Below are 15,141 nucleotides of genomic sequence, written 5' to 3'. Positions count from 1 at the left end.
TCAACAGAACCTGATATACATGGACATTAAGACCACCCACACACAAACACTACTCACACTTCCAAAAATTTATCTTTATCCATGATTCGAACTCTCACCACTTATAAAAAGTTCTAATAAGGACCTCACTACCAATAAATCACTTGGTTCTTGGTAAGCCCAAGCACCACTTTGTAACTCTTAGCTTTTTTCAAGTGACACTAAGTCATCCAACCTGCAAATAATAGACACAATGGCACCCCCTTGATTTGGCTCAAAATCACATACAGTTACAGAAACCACAAATCTTACCAACCAAACAATGTCCATTCAACAAATGAGAGGTTGGCTTCTAACAAAAAGACTCTTTTAACTTCATCAAAGTAAAACCCAATTTAATAGCTGGTTATACACATTCAACAATTCATGCTCATGGGTGAAGATCTGCAAAATTACAATATATATAAGCATGGATACATTTGCAATCATGGACATTTACACAAAATAATAATTTTTTTTTTAGTCTCCATCTGTCTGACTTAAATTGTACTTCCCAAATTCTCAACAATCCACACTCAATTAAGCAATGAAGTATAAAAACATTAGAATAAAAACATACATCTATACCTGAGTTCTACAAACTATTTATATGGTCCTGCTCTGCTAAGACATGACTGATAATAGAGCACTAGTAAGTACAAATAAGAAGCATGAAAGAAGAGAAGGATACATTAAAGTCACTGCTGGCTTGTTTTAGTTTTAAGGGTCGACAGGCGGTGAGGGTGATCTGATTCGGTACACCTTAGTGGCCTGCTGTTGTTGTTTATCAAACACACCCCTCGGAGCCATCACTGGGTGCCTGGGACCACCATTGAATCCTCCTCGGTAAGGCTGCCTGTCAATCCAGTTCATAGGCGGAAACGGCGGGGGAGGTCTTGAGTTCTGAAGAGGTGGCTGCTGGTTTTGCCAAAAACCAACACTGGGGGCCAACTCATGTGGCTGGACTTTAGGTCCATCATCAAGAGTCAAATTGGAGGTTCTGGTTCTCAATTCATAGGAATGGTCTTGTGGATACGGTGGCCTCTCTGCTCTGTAATGCTGCCGACTACTGTTATGGTTGTCAGAATTGTACGGAAATGGTCTGGAACTCGAGGATCCACGGGAATAATGGTTTGAGTGGTGATAGTGGTTTGTTTCCGGGATGAAGCCCCCTTCATATCCTACAGGCCCAGCAGGCCTCTGCTTATATGAGGACGGTGAGTCCCACTGTGGTGCCTCTAGCAAGCCAGGTCGACTGCTGGATTTGATTTGTAATGTGTTTTTTAGTAGGCGATGAGCTGCTTCTCCTAACTGGGGACCAGATATAGCTCCATATACTTGTGCCCTGCAAATAGCAGCACATAGAGCAAAATGAATGGAAAATCGAGACTATGTGAACAAAAGAATCTGAGAAATACAAAGGATGCAGTAACATGTTCTCCTTGATTGGTGCCTCAAAATAGGTTCAAACAAGAGATTCACAGCACATGCACTATGCGCCTAACTCTCACATAGTTTACAAGAAATAAAGTGAATCATGATGATCCTAATAACATGTAAGGGTAAATAATGGTATTTGGTTCAGGCAAGAAACGATATAATACGGTACAGCAGTGAGATTAGGCAGCATATGTGATGAACTGACATAAATAGATAACACATACAAGAACATGCAAAATTTCCAGCTTGTGTCATGTCTACTTTTCTAAATGCTCAGTAAAAATTAAATTCTCAAATCAGGAATTCAGAAGATTAAAATCAACAGGTTATTACTTGCCAAACAAAGAGTGAAAATATACCTATCTCTGGTTTGCTGGCGCCGGCTGCTATTGTCCTCATGCCAGAGCACTGGGAAGGGCTTGATGTCATAAGGTTTAAGAACCTGCAGAAAAAACAATGGTCTGCCATATAGTCAAATCTTACCAAAAAAAAAAAGTGATGTCCTTGTTAACAACGACAAAATAAAAGAAATTTAAATTTCTTTCTCAAACATGCAGAGCATTAGCAATATCAAAACAGCAGTTCTGATGGGTAATAAAACAGTTATTGTGGTCTCCAAGTGCACCTCCAAAGCAGATAATTGCAGTGTCCAAGCAGAAAAATAGCCCCACCCCTACTTCATTGAAAGCTAACATAAAGTGTCAACATCAACTGGTTGGTATTTCCTGATGAAAGAACCAAAGTTGGAGTGCAAACCAAAAATAAAAACTGGGAATTCCAATTCACAGAGCAAAGGGTCTGCTGCAGCAAGACTTCACACCTGGTTATAACTAAAGCTATTTCGATACGCAAATCATCCTTTCAAGAAATAAAAAATGGCCAATCTTCAAAGATATGGTGATTGAGGGTTAGACACCATTTATCACCAATATATCTCATAAAAATCACATATAGAAAAGTATGAGGTCATACATATATTGAATCAAGCTACCAGCAAAAAATATAAGTTCTACCAGGATTTAGGAAATTAGAGGGCAGATGACTAAAATACAGTTGAGAATAACAAGCCAGGGACTAATTTGCAAGTAATTCACTCAATATTTGCAGTTTTCTTTGCTGCATGTTTTCAGGAGGCTGACTAATAGTAGATGTAGTTCATGCCTACCAAAATATTCACATCAAGCAAAGCTCTTAATTGTTTTTTCTTTCCAAAAATCATCAAAGCCATCTTGCACAAAAAAGATGGATTCCACGATGAATAATGTCTTATTCTTACACACACAGAAAGTAGTGTATTCTATCTATCGGCAATTGAAAGATGGACTCCATTGCTCATAGCCAACATGAGCAACTGAAAGCATCATATTTTTTTCATTGGCACCATAGATTTACCAATAAGATGGTGCATAAATTAGCATCTCTTCACAAAAGCATTAATTTGTCAAAAAAATTTGATGTGTTTATCTCTCCACAAACCATTCTGTAGACTAAAAGCAACAAAGAATATTGTCCTTCAAGATCGACCTCAATATGGACAGAGCTAGTTTAGATTTCTATATTCAATGCTCAGTTGCACATTTACAACTCCATTCAGAAGATTTTGTTCACAAAATCTGTAGAGAAAAGAAAACTGAAATAAAAGAACATGAATCTATCGATTGATTATGCAATTTGAGTCATTGCTACATTGTAGGAAAATAATAGACATAAAGGCTAAAAAATTAATTCCGTTGGGAATCACAGAAAAGTAATAATCTCAAATAAATATCATTTAAAACAGTATCCATAGTATCTCTTGTTACCTTTTTGGGCACGACCACACCTTCAGGTGGTTCTGGAATGTGTTCGTGATGTGGAGGATTAAGATAAGTCGCATTCCTGCCCAAAAAAAAGAAAAAGAAAAAAGCTCAATGAAATGTACAGGAGCAGCATGATTCATGGTGAAAAACTTTCTAGAGAACATACAAAGGAAACAATACTATCAAAACAAAAGACTTACCAGACTTGGTTGTGGTCAACATTTTTCAAACCTTTAACTGGAGCAAGTATTGACGTGCTGAAAAAGTTTCTCTCAGACAATGAAAGAAAACCATTCATCCCACCACTGCAAAACGGCAAATATATGGACCAGTACAAAATAAAGAGGTAGAAACTTAAAGAAGTGGATACAAATAAAAAAGTAACAGAAACAACATCAAACACACTGACCTAAGATTAGCATCAATAGGAATACAAATGAATCGTTCTTCAAACGGAAGTTGCGAACACATGTGATATAGTGCAAAAATTTGCTCAGCCAAACGATGATTTCGATTGACATAAATTATATCAGACATCCTTCTGTTCCGATACTTTTCCTCTTCCTGTTTAAGCATATAGGTTCATAAGGAACACAAAAATAATTAAAATTGAACAACTTTCGCACAACTTACAGTTAGAGTGTCTTCAAGCTTCATCGTTTCAGCAAGTAAACGTCTCTCATCAATGAATGGCAGTTTTACGACACCCTGAGTCACAACAAAATATTTGGAAAAAAATTACATAAATAAAGAATGATGCCCTTCCAAAGAGAATGACTATAGCTTACCTGCCATGCAAACCGCTTCCCATTCATATCAATTTCAAAATCTACAAATGAAACAAACCCAAACTCTTGGTAATATTTAACTGATACTAGCACTGAGAAAAGGGAAGGATATAGACAGACTAACTAAAAATCAAAAGGAATCCATCAAAAGAAAGGAGGAAAGCTTGAACCTTTTGGATAAAAGGAACTTAAAGGAGATTCTGGATCAGTCATAAGAACCCTGTAATGCTCGGGCAAGGCGCTTGAGCTGCAGGGGGAAAAACAGGGGAACTCATCACACTATTCCATTTGCCAAAGAAAACCTATTACTTGAGTATATTAACTAACAAGATCTCGCCTTACCTGGCAGCAGGTAAAGTTCCCATTAGCTGGTCAAATGGTTTAAATGGTTGTCCAAGAAAAAAAAAGATTTCCATATCAGCCAGACCTTTGAGATCAGATGCAAACGGAGCATAATGATATGGGTAGAACCTGTAATTAAAAGTTCAGAACCCGAACAACAACATATCGCATCAATATGTAAATCATTTGGTGTTATTTTTGCTAAAACTATGATGAAGCAATCCTAAAAAAATTAGTTTATTCGAGGCATCAGCATCTTTAATTATTTAGCCTAGAAACAGAAACACATAGATATTATTAAGTACACTTCACAAGATGCTTGGACAATAAAACGACCAGCATATAACCTAATATTACATTTCAAGTTTTCAACTAACCATTGCCAAGAGCAGACACCCTGGTAGTAATATCGCATGATCCAGCACAGGCCTTCTACATACTTTTGAACCTGAAAGAATCAAATGATTATTATTGAAAAAGTAATAAATAAAAAAAAAAATCTTGATTTCTTCCTCTTTGTAAACAAAACAACGCAGAAAATACATAAATACTAAAACAAGAGTAAATTAGGCTTTTATTCAAATGGCCCTCACTCCATAAAAAGACTACATTAGGCTTTTATTCAAATGGCAGCCTTTGGAAATTCACATTAGATATGGTATGATACAATAGAGACATATTTTCATCACATGCTAACAACGCGATCCTACTTGACTAGTTAATTTGAACAAGAGAACATAGAAGTATAAAATATTCCTTTGATAGGGTAATAACCGAATAAAAGCACAAGCAGTTGCTCTTTCCTCATTACAATAGTTATGCATCTGCCTTGTCTGGTCACAAAAAATTTAATGGCATGACAAAAGAATACTGTCGAACCAAGGTTTGAACTTGTTTAACATAAATAAAGATTGAAACCGCTGGTTGGATTAAAACAAAATTGAGATAAACAGTATTAAATATAAACTTAAGCACTTCACCAACAAAATGTGAAAATTCAATCTATAATCCATAAAAAGTTGCCATTTAATGAAACTAGGAATCCATAAATCTAAGGATCAATGGCTAGAGTTAGCTGAAAAATCAGAACCCTGTTATACATCAATCACAGTGGATAGAATTTCAACCAAAACAGTATGATGTTTTCCACATGCTCAATCAAAGATTAGAGCAATCTAAAAGGGCTAACATTTGTGCCTCTCCAACCAAAGGAAACATATTGTTGAAGACAAACTGCAAATCATAAAAGTTAACATGGAACAGTTAATTACAAAATTTAAATACAATATATGAATGTTACATCTAAGAAATATATTAAAACCATTTGAAGTGAGAAAAGATATCCCCACAATCAAGTTGCTTATAGAAAAACAAGAAACTCACGACATCTTTCTTGATATCATCAATGGACTTAGGCTCTTCTACATCAAACTTCTCAGCATAGTACCTTTCCTTGTATCCAGGTTGGCCTAATTTTACCTGTAACAAACACGCAGAAAAAAAAAATCTGAGACAGGAGATCGACACAACAGTCATGACCAGCAGCATATATATAAAAAAAAGTGATTTTATATCTGAAACTTAAGATTCGCTCCAAAGTTATAGATTGCCAAAAAGACAAAAAAAAACAGAAAAAGAAAAAAAAAATCCCTTATTACCAATAACATATATTATGATGGAAAGTTTTAAAGGTAAAACAACAATGACGAAATCATAAATCAGCAGCAATTATGTGTGCATGCTATTTGCTTTCCAACCAAAGCCCTTTTTTAAAAAAAAATTACTAATGCAAAGAATCTTACCCTTCATAGTTATGCAAAGAAAAACACCACAATAAAAGTAAGTTTTTCACAAAACCAAAAAGCAATGGCTCCAGAGAAGCTCTAAACCAGATGGCCTCATTTCACATGCACAAAAACCAAAATAGTAATAGATCAAACCTTGTCTGTAGACACAGATGGAAGACCCTCAGAATTCTCTCTCCGCATTTTAAGTCTAAACTCCTCATTGTTCTCAATGGCCTGGAATAGTAGACAGCACATCACCAAGTAAACAGCAAATTAGGCTAGAATATAAGAGAAAACAGTCAACCTGTGGATGGTTTACACTGAATACATTCAAATAATAAACAAAAATCTCTAGGACAACATCACTAATGAGGCACAGAAGATTTACATGTGAAAAAGGAAATTGTAATACCACGCAAGAACAAAAAAATTGACTGTCACTAACTAGGCATCATGGTTAAGAAAATGAAAAAGATGAGACAGCAATTTAGTGAGCTAATGACTGCTCAAATTACAAAACATTCCGGATTCATTCTGATAGAATCTGTTAAAGCCATTTGATTTAACCAATAGTGGACTCTTCTTGAAAGTAAAATGTGCAAAAATAACTTCTTGTAGGGCAACACTGTCCGATGACCAATATTTCTAAAGGAAAAGCATAAAATAACAATTCAACCTCTAAAATATTTATTATTGAGAACTGTCATCCAAAATTTAGATTGCAACCTGTTGAATCCGGGCCCGCTTTTGAAATATTTGTTCCTCATAAACCGCAACTGACTGTATAAAGTGCTCTGTCCTCTCCAATGAAACCTAAACGCATTATAGAATCCAAGTGGAGCAAAGTTAATGAAACGTTGCATTCAAATAAACACACAATGACAGAAACAGTTTCAGTGTTATCAATAAGAGGATATTTTAGAATATCCTTGAAATGAAATAGAGACAAAAAAAGTGAAATCACATTAAATTTTATCAATACCGGGCATCAAGGCATGCTGTATAAGGTTCACACCTTAACATGTGTCAGGACAGATTTTTGGATGCTAATTGCTTACTGAAGTCTGGAACATGGCCAACCAATAAGCAGCCAACATATCCTTATCATTTTAAATTCTAATGTGGATTACTAGAGCTGCTCAAAAATGATTATTAATCAACATTGAGAAGAGCATCAGCTGATTTAAACAAGCAAAGGTCCACATCCACATAGCAAATGCACGCATTTAACTTCGTCAACTGTTACAGACTTATCCTGTTCACTGGTCATGTGTTTATAAACAGGATATTTACACCAGAAGAGTAAGGAGTACCACTTCTGCATAAGCATCAAATTCCTCTTCCAATAGAAGCAGCCCATGTCACCAAACTTACCTCCAGGAAGTGGAGCAAAGTTAATGAAATGTTGCATTCAAATAAACACACAATGACAGAAACAGTTTCAGTGTTATCAATAAGAGGATATTTTAGAATATCCTTGAAATGAAATAGAGACAAAAAGTGAAATCACATTAAATTTTATCAATACCGGGCATCAAGGCATGCTGTATAAGGTTCACACCTTAACATGTGTCAGGACAGATTTTTGGATGCTAATTGCTTACTGAAGTCTGGAACATGGCCAACCAATAAGCAGCCAACATATCCTTATCATTTAAATCTAATGTGGATTACACAGCGCTGCTCAAATGATTATTAATCAACATTGAGAAGAGCATCAGCTGATTTAAACAAGCAAAGGTCCACATCCACATAGCAAATGCACGCATTTAACTTCGTCAACTGTTACAGACTTATCCTGTTCACTGGTCATGTGTTTATAAACAGGATATTTACACCAGAAGAGTAAGGAGTACCACTTCTGCATAAGCATCAAATTCCTCTTCCAATAGAAGCAGCCCATGTCACCAAACTTACCTCCAGGAGATACTTTAGTAATTGGCAAAATATTAACTTATATGGCAGACAGGGCCTGGGAATGCAAATCTACAACTGCTTGGGCATCTAGGTATACTTCTAGTTATATGCCAGACAATTAAAAATAAAATAAAATATGCTTTTCATAAAAAATTCAAAAATACACTCATTCCATTTATGAAAGTGTATTTTGCTCACAAACTTCACCAATTCTGAAGATCTGAACTATGACAAATTTGGCATTAAATTTCAAATTTTGCACAATGAATCATTTAATTTTGTATCCATACTAGACTAAACGGACAATGAGAATCATCTAATTTCAAATACAGGAGTCTGGACTAACCCATTTAATCAGCTGATTAATTGCTAGCCAGCTATTAGTTCACTGAATACCACCTACCCATCTGCTTTTGTCAAAATGCCCAATTAACTATGAACAAGTTATCGGTCCCATGCATAATCAGGAAGAAATGAAGAACCCAAAAATAATCAAAGCATTTAGGCCATAATCTATAGCACAATCCATGTTCAAAAATAACAATAAGTTGGCATAATAATAGCATCCAATTTAATGTATTCATTAAAAGTAAATATACATTTAATCCTCCGTATGATAGGTCCTGGTATTTTACACCATTATTCCATTTCCACATAATAACGATGCAAGAACTAATTAAGTGCACCAATTCAACAATTTTCTGTAGATTCTTTAGCAAGAAATATTTGTAATTTAGCTGTCATCCTTATTTGTATTTCCAATTTCGATTAGAAACTAATGTACTTATCTAATAAATATTTTCTCATTAATTAACATGATTATGGAAATTCTTTAGCAGAATAAGTATTACCCTTGTGTGTAGGAACTACTTAAACACAAAGTTAGTAGTTTCTCCGTCAAAAGCTTTGAGGCAGTAGTTGGGTGGATATTACAAGTAAATATAAACAAGAATATTACTCTCACAATGTCAAAAAGGAAGCACAACAAACTTAAGCCAGAAGACTAGCCCCAATTTAGAAACTTAGTTCATCATAAAATTTACCTCACCAGCCTCCGTCAAGTAACCACCCATAGCGGTAAACTCGTTCTTGTAGACAAACATCAGTAGCGTAATAGCACCCTATGGCATTATAAGAGATTCAGTGATAATCAATCAGACTGTGGAGGTACAAAGCAGTGGATTAACATTGTCGCCACATAAAATCATCAAAGAAGAGTCCAGAAAGACAAATAAATTTGGCGCCATTGAAGCAAATAAAAAAAAAATTCTAAATAGGATGACTTCTAAATTGAAGAAGAAAACTCCCAAGACAGGTTAGTGCAAACCTCACGAATTTCCAAAGTAGGCATGTGAGGAAGAAAGTCATTTCCAACAAAAAAGCAAAGGAATACAAAGTCATCCACGAGCCTTTCAAAGTTTATCTCAGATGGAGGATCAGGAATTCTCAAATCATTCTCCAAGTATTCTCGCAAAACCCAGATATTCAGAAACTGGTACAAGAATGACTCGTTAGTGAATCAAGAAACAATACCATTATGTCACACTAGTGGGAGCAAAGTATTCCTAATAAGAGCATCACCTGGTATTTCTTTTTGTAAATTGGGGTCTCATCCTTATCATGAAACTCAGGGCCTCGTGCATCAGAATTACCTCTACATTCAGCTGCAAGATGCCCTATTTGACCACATTGAAAACACTTCTCCTGTTGCCCTGGCATCGAGATAACCTGTACAGTCAGTTTCAAAGTATTTGCGTCAAAGAGTTACTTAGGAAGAATGCTGAAATGACAGGTTTAGAGGGAGAATGCTATAACATTATATAATCTAATTAATTAAAGGACAACGCTGTAAACATACTATAATGGATGACTAGAACTACAGACCTCCCTTAAAATTGAGAAGTGAACCTCATGTGTCGCCAAAGCCAGCATAATTAAATCTGCATCCTGCACAATAAAATGTATTAAGTGTTTTCTCATGGTAGTTTGAAGAATGATCTTAAGAAAGAAACAGTTGCAAGCTCACCAATCCATAGAGACAATGCCGTGTATTTGGATTAAAGCCAGGAAGATTGCGCTGCAACCGGATGTAGGACATGATTTTGTGTTCTCCTTCACCAGGGACATTTGAGTCGGACAGTATAACCTTCAAATAATCACCCAATGTAGAGCTCCATGAATACAATTAGAGAGAGAAGTATCCTGAAAATCAAAGTGATTAAAGAAATAAAAGCAGCAATGATTACACCACGGATCAAAGAACCAATACGATCCTGAGGTAGATAAAATCCACTTGATTAAGATCCACACCTTAATAGACTGCCAGCCAGGGGTATTGTTCAGTCTCAGATGTATGTAATACTGGAGGGCAACTGATAATGCACCCATGAATCCAGTCCCTGGAGTTATAACATTTGAGTCCAGTGTTTCAGGTTTCTCTGAAATAGACAAATTTCTTCCTTCATCTTCAAACTCCTTCCTTAACCGTTCCTCTTCAGCTGCCTAAAGATGAGGCCAAATAAATGAAAAGCAAATATGTTTTTTTGGTAATTATGTAATTGTGAAAGGTGATCACGGCAGAAAAAAATTATATTAAAAAATTGCATACAGCCTCGGCAGCATCTTTTGCTGCCCTGAATCGCCGAGAACGTTGCTGGTTCATTTTAGCTCTAGGAGCAACACCATCTGGGAATATAAAATTGACTTGATGAATGACAATCAAGATAAACTAACATTCATCCAATGGAATTAAAATGACTGAGTAACTTACCTATAGCCATATACAACAGCTTTCTAGGACGTACAAGACCAAAGAGATGATCAATGTAATCAAAGATGGACCGGAATACATCATCATAAGTGGTAGGTGGAGACTGCAAGTGAAACCATGAGTTCTTAGCATTTATATAGCTTGCAAATAATCGAGAGCTCAATATTGATTAAAGAATTCCACAATATACAAGGTTTTCTCTTTTAGGATGGACAAGCCCGAAGAGATCATTAATGTAATCAAAGAAAGACCTGAACAGATTATCATGAGCAGCAGGTGAAGGCTGCAAGTAAAAGCAGGAGTTCTTAGTATTTATATAACTTGTGAATATGGTAGAGAGTTCAATATCTATAGAAATATTCCACATTATATGGGGATCTCTCTTTTAGCTTGAGCCAATAGCATAGGATTAGGACCACTAATCCTTGCAGTATGCCAGCATATCATGCAACCCACTATTTGTATCAAGCCATGTAATATAAGGACAAGACACATTGACTGACCAGCACTTACCTTATAAATAATCTTATCAGAATAAAAGTTTGGTGTGAGGTTATCAATCCCACATATATTTAGAGAAGGGGAATAAAGGTAGCCAACGCCATGGATGTTTATTGGGAAACGGGATAATATTGTCAAGTCAGGTAATCAAAATGGAGAAACAAATGAATGCCGGGAACAGAACAATATTCGAGTTTTATAAATTTTGTGGGTCATTTAATTCGATTTAGCTTTTCATGCAGTCGCTCACCAGAATATCAAAACTGGTAGAATAAAAATGTCTTCCTACATAAAAAAGTTGAGTTCAATTTTATTTTCACCTGATTATGGAAGCATACGATTGGATCACGCAAATAACACGTGATAGCATCTTTAAATTGCATTCTGCTAGGTCAGAAAACTGCAGTACATAGACTTCTGTCTAGCAAATGTTTAGGAATAATTCTTGGAAAGAGTGAAAAAAAGCGCTTGCCCCAAATACATTAAGTGATCCAGATAATCTTATTTTAAACAATTCTACAAAAAAGAGGACATCTTGTTGGTGAGATATAGAGATTAAGGAGATCATTCTATGATGGAGAAATGTGCAACAATCTGAACATTATAAGATAATTAAGTTGCAGGTAGAAACAAACTAAGAAACTGGAAAGATGACAAAAAATAGGGCAGGTGCTTAGCTGTATGAAAAAACTAGCATTGAGGAAAAGATAATGTTATGAAATGATTTCTTTTCATAACTTTTGAATGTACAATTACATTGCAAAACCTCTTGTTCATCTTCTATCAAAAGACGTGAACCATATGACAACAACCTAAGGTCAATTGAAAAAACTGAACCACCAGTGCTTTTGTTCTCAAACATTTATATATGGTAGTTATTCGATATATATTCCATCTACACTGTTGTAGCACAAAATATTACGGAACATAGGGAAAGAAACAGACAATTATTCCTTTTAGTCCAAACAACATAAACCCACCTGCTCAGGATTCCGACATGCACTATGAAATCACAAACCACCAAAAACTGGATGACGCAAACAACCACAGGTGTGGACTTTATGGAGGCATCCCAAGGAATAAATTAAAGCATTTAATTTGAGCAGACAATGAAGAGCAGACAAATGATATCGTACAAAGTACAGATATCAATACATGCCGCAATGGAATGTGGAACATGCTTCTATTACAATTATATGTCCAAAGTTACTTCCATCTCCAAAAAAAGTACAAACACTTGTCCATGCCACAGGTCTATGCCATTTTGCACATGAAGTGGCACATCAAAAACACAAGCATCATAAACCTCATTCATATACAGCTTACCTTCTATGGTTGTGATTCTAAATTAAACCATTAATAGAGTCAGATAGGAGACCCATGGTACCAAATAGCGGTCTACTCAACTGATTACTTTAAAATAAAAAGAATAGAGGAGTATGAACTTGTAAGCAAAATTGAGTGTCACGTACAAAAAAAGTGCTAAAGAATGGACCAACAGTGCCCATGAATGAAAATTCCAAATTAGCAAATGATGTCCTCTAGAATTCTAGTGTACTAAAGTTCTTTGGCAAAAGCACAAATGATTATGGGATTAATAAAGCAGACAGTTGGTTGCCCCTCAATCCAAGAAAAGGAAGAAAATATCAGCATGCCTCCAACTTGCTTCTATTAAAAGAGCTTTTAAAAGAAGCTCTTTCCTGAAAAGTGCTTTGTGAGAGGTATCCAATTCATAAAAGAGCTTTTTCGTGGTTAGATAAGTGTTCCTATAAACCTTTAAATTGGAGATTTTTCTGAAGGCCATTCATCCTGCGTTTCGAGATTGACTCCTCGCATAACTTCTACAATATTGCCAAACAACCATTTTCAAACAAACAAGTGTTTCAAAAAAAATAAAAATTATAGGCCACTAAAGGGAGTGCCAAACACAACTTTAGTATAAGTTCCTAGAATCAATGCAAGCCAAATGGTTAGTGATAACCCATTACCCAAATTTTCAAATCCAGCAATTGAAATAAACCCAATCTTTGTTCAAAAGTACTTCACTGTAGCATGGCATTTGGAAATACCAATCATTTTCCAAATAATGCTTGAAATCTTGATTTTGATTTACACAAAAGATTTAGGGTGTAAGTTGAAACCTTGATTTGGTTTTCCATCTTCAGTTGTGGTGGTTGGGATTGCATTTACTTCTTCTACTTTGTGTATAATGACCTACTTCCCACAGTTTTCTGCCCATTAGTATGTAAATTAGTAAATAATTCACATTGTTTAACTTAAGACTTTCTCCCCAATCGTCAACATTTAATTTTCCATAGTCAAGCAGAATATAACAATACATGGAACAGATTTTGCTATTTTGCTCACTTATTACATGATACAACCTTTAATTATAGCTGTTGTGCATAAATTGAAAGTAAATATCAAAACTAAAAATAATTTTTTTTTTAAAATGGTGGACAGTTATCGGGTAAATTCACCACCTTTGAGTAACATAATCACATCATTGCGCCTGACTAATAACAAAATTTCAAAATCCTTCCAAATAAACAGAAAATCTCACAAAGCAAACACAAAATTATATTTTAAATTCAAATTATTTCCAAATTGCTCCAACCAAAAGCATCCAGATTGACTTCCTGAAATGGGTCTGCACAAATACGAAACAGAAAGGCCTGAACTAGAAATAATAGCTGCACTGAATGTAATCATTGGCTCCTCATATATAGAATTTTAATCGAGTATAAGACATGTCACATAATCAAGCCATGCCCCAACTAAATACTGCTTCTGGATTATTTTTGGTCGCCAGTACTCTATCATTCCCAATATGTTAAAATTCCACGATATTTCGACTAAACTTAGCAAAGAAACCACCAGTCCAACCCCAATATGTTATAATTCTAATTTTTATCACCCAAAAAAAAACCCCATTATCAATCAGAAACAACATCAACACAATCAAAATTCAACGCATCTTCCCATCTAACCCTAACCAAATTCATCAGCAATTTCAAAATCTCATCATCTCCATCAACCAAACCACAGAAAACAAAGAAATAATAACATAAACTCAAATTGAAAAGGCTTGGATCAATAATCTAACCCTTCCATCGGGGTGGAAGCACGGGTGTATGATGCCGTTCATATCCAAGTATAGATTGTCAAACTCCATGCCATTAGGGTTGGGCCGGGACGCATCCACGGTGGCGGCGCCTCTCGGCGGCTCCTCCTCGATAACGTCGGCGATCGAAAGCGGGTACCGATCGGCAAGCCACCGGTAGAATGCGGGAACTCCCATCGCAGCAGTAGCCCTCCCCTTCTCGCTCCGGCGAGATCCAAGATGGAGCACTAGAAGAAGATGGAAACGAAGAGAGAAAGAACAAGATTTGGGAAACGAATTCGGTGCGCTTGAGAAATCTCGCTGTTTTATCGAGATCCGGTAACGGGTTTGATTATCCTTGTTGCGGATCTGTATCCGATAAAGTTTCCATGATCCATGTTTCTATCACTGTAGCTATTTTTTTTTGGAAATTTTTTTTTAATTAGTGGCACTTGGTGAAAATTAATTGTTAAAATGATAATGATATGTAAAATTGTCTTCGGATCATAGTAAAAACAATTTATTTAAGAAATTGATGAGCTTGTTACAAAGTAAGAGATGGTATTATTAGTATTAGTTTTAAATATGTATAGAAAATAAAATTAGAATAAAAAGTTTGTTGGAATATGGATGGCAAATGTGTTAGATCCCTTAGTTTAATTATTATTATTATTAT

At 35.6% G+C, this 15,141-nt stretch overlaps 1 protein-coding gene across 1 annotated transcript; it reads right to left on the bottom strand.

Annotated features, from left to right (window-relative positions):
- Window positions 1–490: 490 nt before the first annotated feature.
- LOC120254175 (5'-3' exoribonuclease 4-like) lies at window positions 491–14,783 on the bottom strand. Its single transcript, XM_039262323.1, has 22 exons — window positions 14,469–14,783; window positions 10,862–10,964; window positions 10,700–10,776; window positions 10,402–10,593; window positions 10,118–10,237; window positions 9,976–10,038; window positions 9,673–9,819; window positions 9,419–9,583; window positions 9,135–9,212; window positions 6,901–6,987; window positions 6,328–6,408; window positions 5,771–5,866; window positions 4,765–4,835; window positions 4,388–4,516; window positions 4,216–4,292; window positions 4,046–4,086; window positions 3,891–3,965; window positions 3,667–3,821; window positions 3,458–3,562; window positions 3,261–3,336; window positions 1,818–1,900; window positions 491–1,363 (listed from the first exon to the last, which is right to left on the bottom strand). The coding sequence occupies exons 1-22, from the start codon at window positions 14,661–14,663 to the stop codon at window positions 739–741; spliced, it is 2,841 nt and encodes a 946-aa protein (XP_039118257.1). The 5' UTR covers window positions 14,664–14,783; the 3' UTR covers window positions 491–738.
- Window positions 14,784–15,141: the final 358 nt, after the last annotated feature.

Source organism: Dioscorea cayenensis, unplaced genomic scaffold (assembly GCF_009730915.1).
Source record: "Dioscorea cayenensis subsp. rotundata cultivar TDr96_F1 unplaced genomic scaffold, TDr96_F1_v2_PseudoChromosome.rev07_lg8_w22 25.fasta BLBR01000374.1, whole genome shotgun sequence".
NCBI lineage: Eukaryota > Viridiplantae > Streptophyta > Magnoliopsida > Dioscoreales > Dioscoreaceae > Dioscorea > Dioscorea cayenensis.
The sequence above is the reverse complement of the archived record's forward strand: the minus strand, read 5'-3'. Positions and strand labels throughout refer to the sequence as shown.

Coding starts and splice junctions, on each gene's coding strand:
- LOC120254175 (XM_039262323.1), bottom strand. CDS start 14,663: ATGGGAGTTCCCGCATTCTACCGGTGGCTTGCCGATCGGTACCCGCTT. Junction 10,039..10,117: donor GGCATTGTCTCTATGGATTG/GTGAGCTTGCAA, acceptor TTTATTGTGCAG/GATGCAGATTTAATTATGCT. Junction 3,966..4,045: donor GGAAGCGGTTTGCATGGCAG/GTAAGCTATAGT, acceptor GTTGTGACTCAG/GGTGTCGTAAAACTGCCATT.